The sequence below is a fragment of the Megalobrama amblycephala genome, linkage group LG1 (genome assembly GCF_018812025.1).
Source record: "Megalobrama amblycephala isolate DHTTF-2021 linkage group LG1, ASM1881202v1, whole genome shotgun sequence".
Taxonomy (NCBI): domain Eukaryota; kingdom Metazoa; phylum Chordata; class Actinopteri; order Cypriniformes; family Xenocyprididae; genus Megalobrama; species Megalobrama amblycephala.
In genome coordinates, this window is record NC_063044.1 from 46,958,386 (window position 1) to 46,975,713 (window position 17,328).

Here is a 17,328-nt window from a genome sequence, read left to right on the forward strand (position 1 = left end):
TCAGTTTCCTTTTACTGCAGTAATAGAGTAATGCATGTAAGGCATTCTATATTTTTGGTTGAGTGTTGAATGTGTTCATTCCTGGCAACAGAAGTGAGTCATTATTTTATAGAATGTGCAGTAGAAAAAAAGAAGAAGAAAGTAACAGAATTGCTCAGGGCAACTACGGGTCAGATGAGTTCCCTATGCAGAACTTCAGTTGGCCCCTTGGTTGAAATCTCTTTCTGGGGGTGGTGTGGTGTTGATGTTGCCCTCATAGAGGTTGGGATGGTGTCCCCTTGGTAGTTAGTGCCCTAAGCAGACCACATATTCTGCATATATAGAACAGTATAGTGGAATCGTAGTAAAAGATTTACATGAAGCTTTTACTGAAATTAAAACATGAAATTGCTGCCATTGATCAACAACAAATCCAACATACATGGCCTTTGGTTACTGTTGAAGCGTTTTTCCACCACAGAATAAAAAAAAAAGCATAAAAGGTAATTGTGACTTTTTATCCCACAATTCTTTTTCTTTTTTTTTTTTCTTTTTTTGCAATTGTGAATATAAATCTCACAATTCTGACTTTTTCCCCTCAGAATTGTGATATATAAACTATAGGATTTGAGTTTAAAAAGTCAGAATTGTGAGATAAAAAGACATAATTACCTTTTTTATTTTCTATTCATGGCAGAAATAAGCTTAGGTTCCACGTGTAAGTGAAAAAAACAGAGATGCACAGTCCAGCATTCCTACTCTCCCATACCTCTTCTTCTCCCTTGTCCTGATCCAACTTTTCCTTTCCTCCTTCATTAATCTTCTCCCTTACCCAGATATTATTTTCTCTCTGCTCCTCTGTGTTGTTCTTCATCCACACTGAACAAATCCGATTCAAAGAGTCCTATTTTACTGTGTATGTCCATGTAATGGAAAGAAGTTCAGCCCCTGACTATTCCTCCAACTGAGATTGGAATCTGCTATTTCTCAATATTTTAGTGATCTGCTAATTAAAAATGCTTATCAGTTGTTTGAGTATTTGTTTTATATATTTTTTTTCAATACTTTTGAGCTGCTGTTGTTGCAGAAGTAGAGGTTTTAAAGATTGGAACATTGGGTCTTCATTTCTAAGCATTTGCAAATAAGATGAGAAAGATCCATGATTTTGGTATGAGGTAAGCATATATGAAAAGAAAATTTAAGCATTTAAGAAATGTGTTAATTGATTGCATTTTGTGTGAAAACGGCATGAATTGTGTTAATGGTATGGTCACAACAGACGGATGTTCTGCTAAATGTGTTTAGAGTTTTGAAAATGTGACTACAGAATGGACAAAAGTATGTTAGCAATTGAAAAAAACTGTAAATACAATTCAGTGAACATAATTTGAGTTCTATACAGAGCTGATGAAAACAGGAAATGGCGCAACATGTTTGAGTTCCTGAGGAAAAGAAAAAAAAAACTGCCCAGATTTAAGACACTTTAAGTTCACGTTTACTGATCAAGTGAAGAGTGAGTAAGTTTGGACCATCAGTGTGTGAGTTCAGAGGATCAGTCATGAGGGAGTGTTTCTGTCTTTTCTTCTTTATGCTGCACTTTGCTGAAGGTAAGTTCACATTTATAAATACTTTCATTGTGAAAGAATTCAGAGTGAAATTAATCAGTCAATGGTTCCCTGAAAAATAAATATACTAAAATCTATTTGAAATACATTTATTTTATGCTAAGTGTACTATAATTGCATTTACATTTTCATACTTAATGTAAATACCCTGCAACTGTACTGCAATTATACTAAATTGGTATACGTAAAGTCTGCTAAACTGGAACAAGTATTTTTGTGTTGAGGTCCAACTAAAGATATACTTAAGTATATTTGATTGTGCTAAAGTGGAACCATTGCAAGTATACTTTAGTACAAGTATATACATCTTGCATTCAAATTATACATTGATCATACTATCCTTACTAATAGTGATATTAAACACATTTTATGCTTAATATTTAGAAATAAATAAATAAATGTAAATATGCATTGTGCATTGTGCAGTAAAGAAGAACTGAAAATAAAGTTTCATTAAAATACTTTTGTCAGTATGTTTCTAAATAGTCAACATTTGAAGTGGATCAAAACCCTTCATCAAAGTTGTCCTAAAATCTTCTTCTAAGGACAACTTTGATTAACTTTTTTGATCCACTTCAAATGCTGACTACTGTATATTAATGGGTTTTTAGTTAGTGTGAAATTAATGTAAGCCTATTTTAAATACATTGTGGTAGGGTTTTTTTCACTAGGGCAGACTCTGCATCCATTGCCTCTGACATGTTTTCTCACCATCACGTACTTAACTCAGAAACTCTTAAGGAAATTAACTAATAATAATGAGTTGTGCTGATGTTCATGTGCATTTTAAATACATTCTTTCTGACATGACTTGAAAACCCTGTAACTACTGAAGCTAAACCTTGACCCCCATTGGCCTGCCCCAGTGGCGCAAAAATGGGGTATGCAGTATATGCAGTGCATAGGGGCGCCGCACGGAGGGGGGCGCCATTGTGCCAAAACTTCTTTGAAAATCTTTTTGAATAAAACGTTTGAAATAAATGTAAAAATTATGTTTGTTGAAAAATTATGTTTGTTCAGCATTTTAAATTAGTAAAAATATAGATTTTATTATATTAAGTGATATCAACCGCTCACCATTTCGACAAGAGCCGTTGCTCTGTTACGGACAGTCACATGTCCAAAATGGACAGAGGAGGGAAGCGGTCTGGGGCGCAGAACAGAAAACGTAAAAAAGAAAATGAAAAACAGTGTCTTAACATGAGGACATTGATGTCCAAGAGGATAACAAGGAATTTGTAAGTGTAACCTATCATTATCACTGCAAGTCTTTGATGTCATAGCTACACGTGAGTCTGCGTGTAGCGCCGCTCCAAGTCTTTTATGAATGGTCCGCTGAATCATTTTTTGTTACGTTCAAAATGCAGATTCAGAAATGAAACTGCTGTGTATTGCGTGGAGACGAACAGCATTTGAATTTGCATTTTGCACTCGACTCGTTATATTTGGGACAAAAACAGCACTCACTATCTTGAGTTTTATGGGCATTCTGACTGCGTTCGTGTAGTGAATTGTTGCCCTGCATTATATTCCTCTTCAGGCAACGGAATCTAATGTCAGATGACATACTGTAGGTTTGGGGTGGGGCAAGTGCATTAAAAATTTTAACGTGTTTTTTTTTTTTTTTTTTACCGTAATTAATTAATCTAAGGACGTTTTCTGTGAGGGTTAGGGGATAAAGTCTAGAGTACCAAGAAAATGGAAAAATGTGAGAAATTTTGGCAATAATTGATCATATCATCAACTGCTCAATGTCATATTCATTAAAGTCACAAGTAGACAAACACAATGTAGTTAACATAATAATAACATACAAAAAAAATAATCATGTCACAGTGTTTTTTTTTTAAAAAGTAAGTGAAAAGTTTAGAGTGGGCAGTTTAACTGCTCAAGACAAGGACTCAGAACAGATGTGGGTCATCCTGGTAAAAAAAATAAAATAAATAAATAAATAAAAAACAATGTTCACATACTTTTCCCACAGCACTGTGAATGCTTAAAGGTGCTAAAGAGGATCTTTTCGTCGACTGAGAAACCAAAGACTGTTAGTGAGTTTTTGAAATGAGCGCATACGTAAGAACAACCCCCCTCTTTCACAGCTCATTTCGAGGGAACGCCTCCCAAAACTTGTGCATGAATATTGGAACACGAGTGTTTGTTTACCACTGGCATTCGCTGTGTCGTGTTAGTGGATTCATTATGTCGGACTCACCGCAGGTAACTCATAATCTGCAGTTTTTACTCCTGTTTCCTGACAAAAACATTGCATGCGGTGCCTGTGGAGTTTGGAAAGTTACTGGAGCGCGCAGTCGTGCACGTCTCTCACAGGGAACTTCACGGCAGTGATTGACAAGCCAGAGGGCCAATCGTTTACGCGATGATCGTGAATTATAATGAGATGAATTCAATAAAGAATCCCTGCTTTCTCGTTTACTTAATTCTGACATAATATTCGACCACAGATGTTTTTCGTGACTTTTCTCTCTGTAAAATTAGGTATCGGCAGTTAGCAACATTGATAGGCTATCAAGTCATCTCTACATTGGACTAATTTGGACAGTCTCGCTAAACGTGTGTTGTTTTAATGAGGGGATTTTAAGGCTTCGTGTCGGGGAAAAACAAATTAAGTGTGTAAGGACTGCCATCTTGGCTTATTTATGACCCTGTTTTGATGTACAGTAAATGGAGTCGAGGAGTCGATTCCATCGACTCCTACAGTGGGAGTCGGGAATCGGAGTCGACTCCAAAAAACCTGGAATCGAACACCCCTATTTTTTACTGGTCGCCTCGAGTTGAAGAATGTTCAGCTGTAGAATGTTAAGATCAAGTTGTCAGTTGTCATGCCAACTTGCTACTGTAAACAGAAGCTCGCAACGCTTGCCCCGCCTCCAAGTTCTTCTGATTGGTCCACTGTTTTGGAACTGACATTGATGAGCGGCGCTCCATGTAAAAGTTGAAATTCTTTTAACTTGACACGGCGTCTTAAAAACACGGCGTTCATGTGCGAGGCGCTGCAAAAGACGTGAGCGTGCTACCATCTCTATAACAACACTAATCAATCAACAACTTTTGTAACTTTTGTAACTCTGTTATGTTTATAAAGTGCAGTGTTATTTTACATTTGATTACAGTTTCTGTACCGGAATACCTGAACATCTTAAACACTGATTACTTCAATCATATCTTTGTTCAGTTGTATTTATTTGTTGCGACTGTTAATTTTTTATTCTTCTTTTAATTATTATTTTTAAACCACAGGCAAAGGTTCCTTGTGTAAGTATTCTTTAGCCTATTGATTTTTGTTCATGAGAAAGTTCTTGCTCCCTGAGAAAGTCAATATGTTGATTTTATTACAGTTTTTGCCCGTTGCTTGAACACTATAGACCCATGCTTAGACTAAAGTAACACAACTTGAAGCTTTTGTTACCATACCTTAAACACATGTACCCATACCTTAAACAAAAGCGTTGCTTTGCACTCTAGTTGAAATTCTGCAACACACTTACTCCTTTATGCAACACACTTGGTCCTGCACACTACACTCTATTTCATACATAAGACACTTTGTTCAAAAATGAAATCTCAGGGTGCCATTTGGAAAACACATGTATCCAAAATACAAAACACATCGGGTAATTGCAACCACTCAAATACACACCTGAAGGCACTTACTTGCAAAACTGAACACCAATCAGCCAGCTACAAAAAGCCCTCAGTTTAGCCAATATCAAGAACTTTGCAAGCATGGATGGAGGGAGAGCAAGAGGAGGAGGAAGAAGAAGAAGAAGAAGAAGAAGAAGAAGAAGAAGAGGAGGAGGAGGAGGAGGAGGAGGAGGAGGAGGAGGAAGAAGAAGAAGAAGAAGAGGAGGAGGAAGAGGAAGAAGAAGAAGAAGGAGGAGGAGGAAGGAGGAGGAGGAGGAGGAGGAGGAGGAGGAGGAGGAGGAGGAGGAGGAGGAGGAGGAGGAAGAGGAAGAGGAGGAGGAGGTTGAAAAGGCCATGCACGGACCCCTATTTCTGATGATATAAGAGCAACTTTGGTGGACCATGTCATCAACCATGGCCTGACTATGAGGGAAGCTGGGCAGAGAGTCCACCCACATCTAAGCCGCTTCACAGTGGCATCTGTAATAAGAACATTTCGACTAGAAAACAGGTATGTCTTCACCTCTCTACCTTCTACTCTACTGAGATGGTATTTACAGCACTGTACTACATTATATCACATTGCTTCTTTTTCTTACAGTACTTTACTGTATATACTGTATCATCCACTGTACTGAAACATCTCAATATAAGTAATCATGGTATGTTTCACAAAAACTACCACTTTGGCTGCAAAAGGAGCATTAGAACCCTGCAATACCATGTACACGTGATGTGGTAAACTGATGACAATTTGTGGTTGCATTTCTCTAGAATGACTAGAAGACCTTCTGGGGGAGGACGCCAACGCCTGTTCACACAACAGCAGGAACTTGCCGTTGTGGACCTAGTGAGGGCAGACAATGCCATCCGTCTCCACCAGCTACGACAGAAAATACTTGCAGACAGGCAAGTGTTCAACAACATAAACCATGTGAGCATCACCACCATCAGACGCATCTTGGGAAAACACAACATCACCATGAAGCAGCTCTACAGGGTCCCATTTGAGAGGAACAGCGTCAGGGTCAAAGGACTTCGAGCTGAATATGTACGGGTAAGTGTAACTGTCCTTTACATTTACAATACAGTATTGGTGAAATCCAGTAGCAGCTGAATATGTACCATATCAGTACCACATGGATCCATTCGGAGAGCTACACAGGTACCTGTGTGATGGGGTGAGGGTTCTGTATGTGTAGCACTGTAGTACAGTAATATGTGTTTTTTTTTTTGTTACAGAGAATCTTGGCCATGGATGGAGCTGCACAGCCTCATGAATTCATTTTCATTGATGAAGCTGGATTCGACCTGAGCAAAACAAGGCGACGGGATCGTAATGTAATTGGCCAAAGGGTAATTGTGCATGTCCCAGGGCAGCGCGGGGGAAATATCACATTGTGTGCCGCCATAAGCCTTCGAGGGCTTCTGCATCATCATGCAAAACTATGTCCATACAATAGCCAACATATACTCACATTTCTAGATGCTCTCGATAATATAGTTGTACAGAACAGACCAGATCAGCCCAGGTTTGTGGTGGTATGGGATAATGTCAGTTTCCATCTTTTCAGCTTGGAGATAGCGTGTATATGACCGCCAACCACATGCCCGCATGCCTCTTCTGCAGGCAATGGAACAGGCCTGCGGCGACATTCAGGTGACAGCAATCCATGGATGGTTTCGACATGTAAGGGGATATTTTCCCCGGTGCCTAGCGGGAGAAGACATTGCTTGTGATGTTGATGAGATCCTGTGGCCAGACCCCAACAGACGGCGGGATCCATGAGCCCACGTATGCACAATTGTGTTTTTCTGTGTTTACAGTAGTGTATTGTTTGTTTTAATTTTGATTTAACTGAATTTAGTGTACTGTAAAATATACTACTGTAATGTAATGATTTTGAAATCAGTATTTCATTTTTTGGTTGTTGTGAAAACATGCCCTCTGTGGAACTGAATAAAAATATTGAAAACAAAAGACTGCAGTGTTTTATATAAAGTAGACTAGTGTGTTGCTGCTGATCTGAAAGTGTATTCATATGATGCAAGTGGGTATCATTTTGTCATCAGAGTGACATTTTGACAAAGGATTGTCAGGTTTTGATAGCAGAGTTTCAGTTTGACATAGATGTGAATGGTTTATTTCCCAGTGTTGTGTCTTATTTGCTTGTGTGTAGAGTTTTGACACAATGAGCCAAATTTAGCTAAATGTGTGTAAGCAATAGGCAAAAACTGTAAATAAAAATAGCTAGAGAGACACCAGAATTCTCTATTACATTCTGTTGTGCTTCTATGCACATGCTGTTCAAATATGTTGTGCTGTGGATTGCTGAGGAAACTTCTCTCTCTCTCTCTCTCTCTCTCTCTCTTTGAAGGGCCTTTTTATTTTAAAAATGTGCTTTGTGTCCTTTTCTATTTGCTTAGAGGCATTTGTAAACTACAGTACTAAAGTTTAGCAGAAATTTTTCACATTATCTTTTTGCACCAAATAGAGAGTAGTATTGATAACCAGTATCGGTGTTGGTATCGATCAAATTCAAACAATACCCATCCCTATTCCTAAGTGATGAGAAGTGTGAATTTTAATTTAAATAGAAAATGTGTCATATTATAGAGCCTCTGACACCCTGAGCAGAACTTAAAGCTCAGATTGAGTCTCATGTTCTGTTATCATGTCTGTTAAAATTTAGTTCATTTTAAGCATGCTGAATTATTATTCAATGATGGTATGATAAAACTCTTCTTGTTAATCTCTAAAGCTCACATTGATCCATTCTGAAAGAAACTCTCTCTGTCTGCAGGTTGTCATCTTTCAGCTAGTGTGTCTGAAGTAACAGGTTACACAGGTGGATCAGTCCTGCTGCCCTGCTCCTGTACTGACCCTCAATCTAGAGTCAAATTCACCTGGCAGTACATAACAACATGGATTAATGTTTTTAAAGATGGAAAATTCATGGGCAGATGGAAACTGTTTAATGAAAGTTCTCCAGCAAATCTGTCTCTGCTCATTTCTGACCTCAGAAAGAAGGATGAAGGGTATTATAGGTGTCAGACTTCAGCAAATTATAAAGACATTTGGTAAATATAAAAGGTAAATGGAATATTTTCGTATGAAACCCATATTTCTCAAAATGCAGTATATGTTTTCTTCTTTCAGTAAAGTGTAAATGTCAATGTCAGTCTAACTGTTGTGAATGTGTTGTCAGGGTGTGATCTGGACCAGAATAAACAGACGGTCGAGGTGACGGGACACTCTGGAGAGTCTGTAGTTTTGCCCTGTTCCTGTACTGAACTACAGGCTAAACCTCCACAGCTTACATGGACATTTACTCCACTAAACCAAACAAAACCTGAAGAAATTTACCCAAATGAACAGAGTGAGAGACACAGAGGTAGAGTCAAACTGTTGGATCAAACCTCTCCAGGAAATCTCTCTCTACTCATATCAGACCTGAACACAGAAGATCAGGGAGAATATCATTGCTCTGTGCTTCAACAACAACACGTCAACATCAGACTCAGTGTTCAAGGTAATTTCCTGCTGCTGTTGTTATGAAAATCAGTTAAGTTTGTTCATAAAAAATTAACTGTAATGACATTAAGCTTTATTATAATATGTCATATTGTGTTAAATTATGACTGATTATTGAATTCTGCAGAGGAACTTCACTTTCAATCAATCTGTTTATCAATCCATAAACCTGCAAAAGAAGAAAGTACAAGCATCAACACTCAGGAGGCATACAGAGAAAACAACCACACAACTCACCTTAATGTAAGTAGTCAGTTAAGATTTTAGTTTTAAGAAAGTATCTTGACTAGAAATAATCGGATAAATTAATATATTGATACATGATATGATGCTTGTCTGTTTTTGAATGCTTTATTTTGCTTGTGACATTTCTCAACCCAGATAACACTGATCTCTCTGTACAACATCTCATTCTCTCTCTCTAGGATGAAGTGACGTGTTCAAACAGACACACCAGCTCACAGAGATACAGTAGAGCATGTGAAGTGTACAAGCGTCAAAGAAATATGACTTCATCATCTGTATTTAGTTTGAAACTTCCTGTTTTAACTCAGCGTGCCTATTTTATGCCCTCTGTTTTAACTCAACTTATCTAGTTTATACCCTGCAGTTATAGTGTGTGTGTTAGATCATTTTCAAAAAGCGCTTTTGCTAATGCATTGGTTTAAAAAGTAAACAATAAAACACCAAGTTATTCTGACTAAGTACTGCTAATACTACATAGACTGACAAACTAAAGAGATTTATACAGCCAGACTAAAACCAGTGTTTATGTACGTAGAAAGTTATAGTAGCTTGTTCTTCATAATCTCTGTGGCAAGTTTCCTGTAGACATTATCTTGGTACCATGTAAACATTTTAATGATTTAACAAATAGTGGAGTATGTGAATATCTGTCTTTCAGCAGGACTGTTATGTTTTAACACAATAAAAAATATTGTCAGATATTTATAGTTTTTGAGTACATTATGGCTAGAGGTCTTGACCTCTGAAATGTTACTAAAGTAAAACATTTTTATGTTGCAACAGCATTCCTCTACATGTTCACAAACACACGTTTGTTTCACTATATTAGTGAGGACGTTTCATAAACCACAAATCAGTTATCTGCACAAAGAATGCAAGTCATTAATATTTAGGAAGCATTATCTTTGAATGCCAACTATTGTAAAGCACTTGATCACCTGATATCATGTTAATCACTTTCACATTCACACAACATGAACATCATGTAATCAGAAATATTTGGAGAACAGTTTAGAGCAAGTTTAGAGATATAAATCCACTGCTTACCTATTATTTTTGTTTGTTTAACAGTCAGCTTAATCTGCTAATTGAGATGAAACATTCACATGTTTTCATGACTTTAAAGGATGATCATTTCAGTTTGATGAGCTCAAAGCAATAATTCAGTCCTCAATTTGAGCAAAATCAGCAGTTTAACAGCCATAAAACAGACAACATTGTGAATCATGATCTACTGACTAAATGTAGATCATTTAACTCTCTAAATGTTAAATCATGAGTTGCGGTATATGAAAACAGCATATATGTTTTACTAGTGTCAGTGATCCAGGAAGAGAAGCAGAATTACATAGCTGATGAAAAGAGGAAATGGCACAAAATGTCCTGAAGACTTCAAAGAAAACCAGCAGAATTAAGACTCAGTTCACATTCACTGATAAAGTGGAGAGTGAGTAAGTTTGGACCATCAGTGTGTGAGTTCAGAGCATCAGTCATGAGGCAGTGTTTCTGCCTTTTCCTCTTTATGCTGCACTTTACTGAAGGTAAGTCCACATTTATAAATACTTTAAAGAATTAAGAGTGAAATTAATCAGTCATCAATGGTTGTGATTCTGTGATAGTGCTGCTGAGTGATTTAGTTCCCCAACACTGCACATTTTGGATATCTCTCTTGTCTGACAAAAGCTTAAAATACAGAAGATCCAGCACACTGCTTGTCATGCTCCCAAAGACATTTATTACCTTGCAACGTTTCAACCACAAGGTCCCTCAATCAACAGTAAAGACATTCAACTGGTATCACACAACAGGATGAATTAAAGTTTTTAAAAATGAAATCTACAAGGGCAGACTGAAGCTGTTTAATGAAAGATCTCCAGCAAATCTGTCTCTGCTCATTTCTGACCTCAGAAAAAAGGATGAAGGGTCATATAGGTGTGAGATTTTAGGCACAAATTATACAGACATTCGGGTAAAGATAAAAGGTAAATGGAATATTTTTGTATGAAACCCATATTTCTCAAAATGCAGTATCTGTTTTCTTCTTTCAGTAAAGTGTAAATGTCAATGTCAGTCTAACTGTTGTGAATGTGTTGTCAGGGTGTGATCTGGACCAGAATAAACAGACGGTCGAGGTGACGGGACACTCGGGAGAGTCTGTAGGGGTTTTTTTTCTTCTCAAGCATTTATTAAGCCACACCATCATTAAATTGGTGACTTGTCTGACATTATACTGATTTAATATTTCACAGCAATTTGGCTAAGATTTGTTCATTTCTAGGAAGGAGAGATGTCAAAAAGATGGCCAATGATGGACTTGTGCTAGTGTGTAATGAAAATGAGAATCAGGTGAGACGAATTCTCTGAAGCTCATTCAGATAAATATTTAATATGTTGATACTGTACATGTCATGCGTGTGAGTATGTGTTTACTAGCTAAATGAAATAAAGAGCAGCATCTGTATGTGTGTGTTCTGATCATGATGTCTCTTTAGGCTGATGTAATTCCTGATAACTTAACTCAAGGACAAAACTTAAAACAAGATCAAAATGAGGTCAGTCAGAGTGTATTCTGTGTATGCATAAACGCATGTAGTTACATGTAGGTATTTTTAACTAAATCTCTGTCTTTTCCTCTCTCTCCAGGATGAGGTGACGTACACTTCTGTTGTCCATGTCAAGACTGCTGCCAAACCAGCTGACAAACAGACTGTCATAGAGGAGCACTCTGAGTATGCCAGCATCAAATGAAGTCAAAATATGCAACTTTCATTTCATTGCTTTTCATATTATTGCAAACAGACTAAACTATAATATACAGCAGGGGAGAGTCGGGCACAACCTAATGCTTTTTGACTTTCTCAGTTTGTGTAAATCTACTTGGGGTTCAGGGAATTTCTTTTGTTCCACATTAATTTCACACGTCTGGTACAATATGTGGCTTTGTTTCGTTAATACAGTGTATACTTTTTTCTTTGTTTACCCCGAAAGAAGGGAAGTGAAATGTGACAACATGCCCCATAGATGGGCCATGTTTTAACATGACCATATGACAGCTAAAAATGTTATCGGACTTAGTTAACAAAGTATACATGACAAACTAAAATATTTTGTCAATAAAAGACAATAATTTTTTTTTTCATATAAAATAATAGCATTTTTTTAGAAATTCAAATTTAAATAATTTTGTAGTTTGACAATGAACACTCTGTAAAGCTATACAGCACTGGTCAAAACAATACAGGCAAACAGAAGAAAAAATATATCCAGACATTCAGAAAAACACAGAGCTGAACAAAACACTCCCCTCCCTCCACTCACAGCTCTCACAGAACACGAGATAAATAGACGAGACAGTACAAATGCTGAACATTTCTTGAAATAATGTTTTCTGGATGTTCAGGTTCTTCCTCTCAGTCTTTATTCACCTTTTTTCCCGTTGTTTCTCAACAGAAATTCATAAAAGTTGATTATGCCAGTTATATCGTAACTGTATAGAATATTATAGCTCTAGTAGTGGGGAACATTGTAACGCAGAACCCTATCTGCGCAACTGGAATATAAACCTGGTTAGTGTCTTCTGATAGTTAGTGAAGCATTAAAGAACTACCCAAACTGCTAAACAACAGATTGGAGATTAAAATAATATCAGATTTGTCTAATTGTAAATAAAAACAAAAAATATAGATGAAAAATTAGCTTAATATGAAAATTATTGCTATTGTTAAATAAATGTTCAGTGATATCTTCCAAAGATATATGAATTTTGGCGCACATTTTTCTCTATATATTGTCGATATGGCAACTAGTAAATACGCTAAGTTTCTTCATGCTAGCATGTGTTTGTGCCCCACACTCCCCTCCATATATAGCCTGTTAAAGTGCTAACTTAAAAAAATTGTGGTTAGCTTCCTGTGCTTTCTAAATGTAGAGATAAAGCTAGCTTGTTCTCTCCTATAGAAGAGCTGTGAAATGGCATACTTCTCTCTGTTCGTCTTGCTTGGAGCCTGTATTTGAAATTCAGTGTTTCTGTTGTGCATTCAAAATGTCCATTTACAGAACAAATAACTGCAGAATCTTTTTAATAAAATTTGAGTGATTGAATGACTTAGCTCTTTCTCACTTTCTCACACACTCGCACATTAAAACCTGTTTAACCACTGTACCACAGTGCAACACAAAAATAAACTTATCTAATTAAATAATTTAACTCCTTACGGAAATCAAATGTGACTCTGCATTAGAGCAAAGAGCCTGTGGATAGACTTGGACATACAGTATCAAGTGTGTGTGTGCATTTTGTGTGTGTGTGATGTAAAAAAATAAATAAGACAAAACCTGTGATCACTATATTATGACATTACATTACACCTTATTAGTACCCATATGTGAGCTCTTCCTCAGGGACAATAGCAGTGTTCAACATTTGAGTTTAAAGTAATGGTTACGGTTTGCTTAACCATTCACTCATTTATTGCCCTTTGACATTCAAAACCAGCAACCTTTAAGTTTGTCATATTTGCAAGATTTGCTTCAAGGGAAATACATTAGTCTTGTCAAACCTGCTATTCTGCAGGAAGAATAGAAAAAGTCTGAGACACTCTCATTGCTAAAGGACAAAGATCTTCTTCAAACATTTTAAAAACAGCATATGGTCAATCTGCATATTTACAGTATAAACTGGTCAATCATCATATTTAAAACCAGATGTGAAATGCAGGTGGAAGTGCTTCCAGGTGGAATTGCAAGACAGCAATTCTGCTGATATTATTGATGCTTTTTGTTAATCACTCAGCATTTGATGATGTTCAGCTGCTATGTTTGCCACATGCTACCCAGCAGGCAGTGCAGCTCGTAGTGACAGTGCATGTGTCTGATTAAACATGAGCCTGGCACTCAATTAATATGCTGAGGCTCAAAAAATGTACACACACACACAAACAACTTCACTGTGAAAAGAGAGGGGAGCGCATGGAAGAGCAAAGCCAATGATGCTCTCGTCATGTCCAATCAGAAGCTCTTCTCAGCCGGATCACAGCCATAACGGGCCAGCTGACATCTATGTCACATTTCCTGTTTCTGTGACACAAGGAGTCAAGGTTTGACGAGTTAACTTTGGCCATGAGTCACAGCATCTATCAGCACACAGTGATAAATGTCTCCCATTTAATTCATAAAGAAGAGTTTAAACTCTGCGGATTCGCCGCGGGGCTTCCAGTCTCCAGCATGGCCTTGGTGTGAGGATCCCCTGTCTTCACCTCCAGCCACAGAACCCCAGACTCCACCTGTGTCCTTTGATCCATCGGATTCGCCTTGGCTCATTGCGCCCTCAGCTCCACTGTGGCACGTCATCCCATCCGCTCCACCAGGCTTCCTAGTCTCATTGGCTGCGCCTTGGTCAGGCCTCACCCTTGTGGTGTAGTTATACCATAGACTGTAAAAAAATATGGACGTAGTGTCCGTGACGTCACCCATAGAGTTCTGAACAGCAGTTTTGACGCGCAAATGAGGCCGCGGCCATCTTAGCTGCACGTGACCGCACGTCACTCACGGATAACTGAAAATGGGCAAAGAGGCGGGACGAAGTTGGAGCCCATGCGACTTGTTGCTGAAACCACGCCCGCCCTAGCTATCTATCTTAGATACTATCTAAAATATTAATAAAGATAGCAATATCATTAGAAAGTACTAAAGGATTACTGTCAATCTACGGTGATTTTTTTACGATAACGTTACAGATGCTCCAACACCAGTAGGCTAATTAATTTGTGTGGGGTGTGCAAATAACACAAATCAAATGGGATTTCATACCTTTATAATGAAATAGAGATCGCGAGATGAATCCAATCCGTGGCACTTGGGTAAAATATATATAGGCTATATGTACCAGATGTATATCTCTCAAATGTTCTCTCAAACTAATGAGCACGTATCCAAAGTATAATTTTTCAAAATAGTGCAGCAGTTTTAGTTATATCCAAGCAGTGCTGTCGGAGTTGTATATCCTCCTGGTATTGTCATTGTAGTAAATCTCAGGAACAAAACTTTTAGCCAATGCCACGACGATCCAACAACGTGTGTTCCGCATGAGAGCACATGTACACAGGCTGACATCTGTCTCGAGTATGCAGCAAGCCATATATTGTATAAAATAATACAGAAAAAAGCACAAATATGACTGAGATGCCAAATTCAGCGGCTGAAATAAGCTGCTGAGGTAACATGACGGCTCACAGACAGCAGCGGCATACCTGTCACTCAAGTGACCACGCCCTTAATTATGCAGAACTTTAAGGCTTAATATAATTTAAACAGATGAGCTATAAAAAAATTCACCCCCATCAGAGTTGTCATGAAGGGCAAAATTAGCTATACAGACCAAAACCACAATTTGAACCAGACTGTAAACATGTTTTTTCTGCTGTAAACTTGGCTAATTTAACATGATGGTCAATGAGATTCTGCTCACTTCTGCAGCCTGTCCCAGTCGATGAATTGCAGTTTAATTCACTTCCGTATTGGCTTCACAAGAAACGGGGAGGTTGCCGCTTGAGTTATACACTATGGTGTAATTGCATATTGACTCCACTAGAGGGCCACCTTGGTTTTACTGCTAGGGGGGTTTACCATGAGTGAGTGAGTGAGTGAGGGATCCTCTTGTCATCCACAGGCTGGTGAGCAGCACAAGTTGTTAGTTTGTGTTCGGTAATAAATACATGTGAGACATACATCTCCGTGTGTATAGTTTGTTAAATACACTACACCAGAACGAACACTACAACCCTGGTTCCACCTCAGGATTTCTGGCTGTCGGCTGCACCTCTGCCTTCTATCCCTCTATACTGCGTGAGGCCGCGGCCTTCCCAGGAGGGGGCGATCTGTCACATGTGTCGTGTTTTCTGTGACCTAGTTCCCCCATTCTGTTTGATTAATCATTTGATTCACCTGTGTCCAGTTAATTATCTCATTAAGAGTTACCTTTGTTTATCACATGTATTTATACCCTGTGATCTCCTTCATTCCTTGTCCGTTCTCCTTTATGTTAGAATGTATATTGTGTTTCCTGCCTGTTTCCGTGATTAAATACTACTCCTCGTATTTGCCTTTGTCCTTGTGCCTTTTTGATACACACGTCACGTAACATTATGACACTTAATATAGCCCTTGAGCTAAATCTATTAGCTCTGGAACAAGTAATAGATTAATAAGATCAAAGATTGCCCATTAGATATACCGAAAACGAATTATACCTCATGTTAAACACTACCTACATAAAAGCTAGTGGCAAATTTCCGAAGGACTGGCCGAGATAAAGCTGTTCTCTGCAGGTACATGAGCGCTGAAAGGTCACTGATGGCCTGGAGCTTACATCTCCGAAAGTGTCTAAACAAATTTTCAAATAGGCGCTATGTTTACATATAAAGCACATATCTGAGGTCAAAACAACTACATTCCATCACAAAATAACAGCAGTATCTATAAAAATATGGTGGGTTTGCTCGTCCACCATGACACTCGCTGTGGTCAAAAGGTGAAGCAGTTCTTGTGGTGATACTTGTAGAATATTGCATGGCTGGAAAGACCTCTCAGCCAATCAGATTCGAGAACCAAAACAAACTGTTGTATAAATATATATATACACAAGTAAAGGTATTTACAATGGATTTTCTCCAGTGTTGTGACGTATTTCCAAGTGAAACAGAATATTGAATAGAGGGCAGAGTTTTACTTCAGCGCTCCTCCTCTCCATCTCTGGCTCATAGCAGACTAACGGTTGGAGGGGAGTGGTTTATGTGTTTTCAACCAAAGCCGTCAAACTGACGTTATCAGAGAAGGAACACCATTCCAGACCGTAAGTAACTTTTCAGATTTTGATTAAAGATTACCGCAACATACAATTTTTTTCTGTGTTTTAACTTGCACGGATTCATTTTTTTACCATTATTACATTATTACTTATTACATCAGTTACATTATTTCTTCTGTTAAAACTTGCACATTATTTTAAATGCAAAGTTGTTCTCACAATCTTTTGGTCATTTGGTTGATTGTTTCATTGAAGTTGTAAAATTGGATAGAGAAATGGTTACTAAGCTATTTTAACACATTAAAATCATTTTAACATGCATGTTGTTTATATCTTGTGGCTATACTACTGAAATAGTGAGTATTTAAAAATCAATTAATTCCATTGTAAGTGCCTCATTGTAAGTTTTTTTAATTTTTGAAATAGAAATTTATTTTATGGTAATGTCGGTTGAGTTTAGATCTTTATTGAATCAAAAATTTTTATTTGTGATATTT

General features: G+C 37.7%; 1 protein-coding gene and 2 long non-coding RNA genes across 4 annotated transcripts; all 3 read left to right on the forward strand.

Moving 5' to 3' along the window:
• Nucleotides 1-1,431: 1,431 nt before the first annotated feature.
• On the forward strand, nucleotides 1,432-9,728 carry LOC125272189. The gene is made up of 5 exons (XR_007185787.1): nucleotides 1,432-1,586; nucleotides 8,051-8,340; nucleotides 8,456-8,779; nucleotides 8,909-9,024; nucleotides 9,207-9,728. It is a non-coding gene; the product is annotated as an uncharacterized LOC125272189 (long non-coding RNA).
• LOC125272178 lies at nucleotides 5,571-8,041 on the forward strand. 2 transcript variants are annotated; one of them, XM_048196859.1, is made up of 4 exons: nucleotides 5,571-5,757; nucleotides 6,021-6,303; nucleotides 6,489-6,602; nucleotides 6,821-8,041. In XM_048196859.1, exons 1-4 carry the CDS (start codon nucleotides 5,672-5,674, stop codon nucleotides 6,908-6,910), a joined length of 573 nt encoding a protein of 190 aa, XP_048052816.1. In that variant the 5' UTR covers nucleotides 5,571-5,671; the 3' UTR covers nucleotides 6,911-8,041. The 2 variants fall into 2 exon arrangements, with proteins under 2 accessions (XP_048052816.1, XP_048052808.1); XM_048196851.1 differs by having other exon boundaries at nucleotides 6,489-8,041.
• A 686-nt stretch (nucleotides 9,729-10,414) lies between the features above and the next one.
• LOC125272194 lies at nucleotides 10,415-13,128 on the forward strand. Its single transcript, XR_007185788.1, has 4 exons — nucleotides 10,415-11,009; nucleotides 11,125-11,373; nucleotides 11,520-11,579; nucleotides 11,671-13,128. It is a non-coding gene; the product is annotated as an uncharacterized LOC125272194 (long non-coding RNA).
• Nucleotides 13,129-17,328: the final 4,200 nt, after the last annotated feature.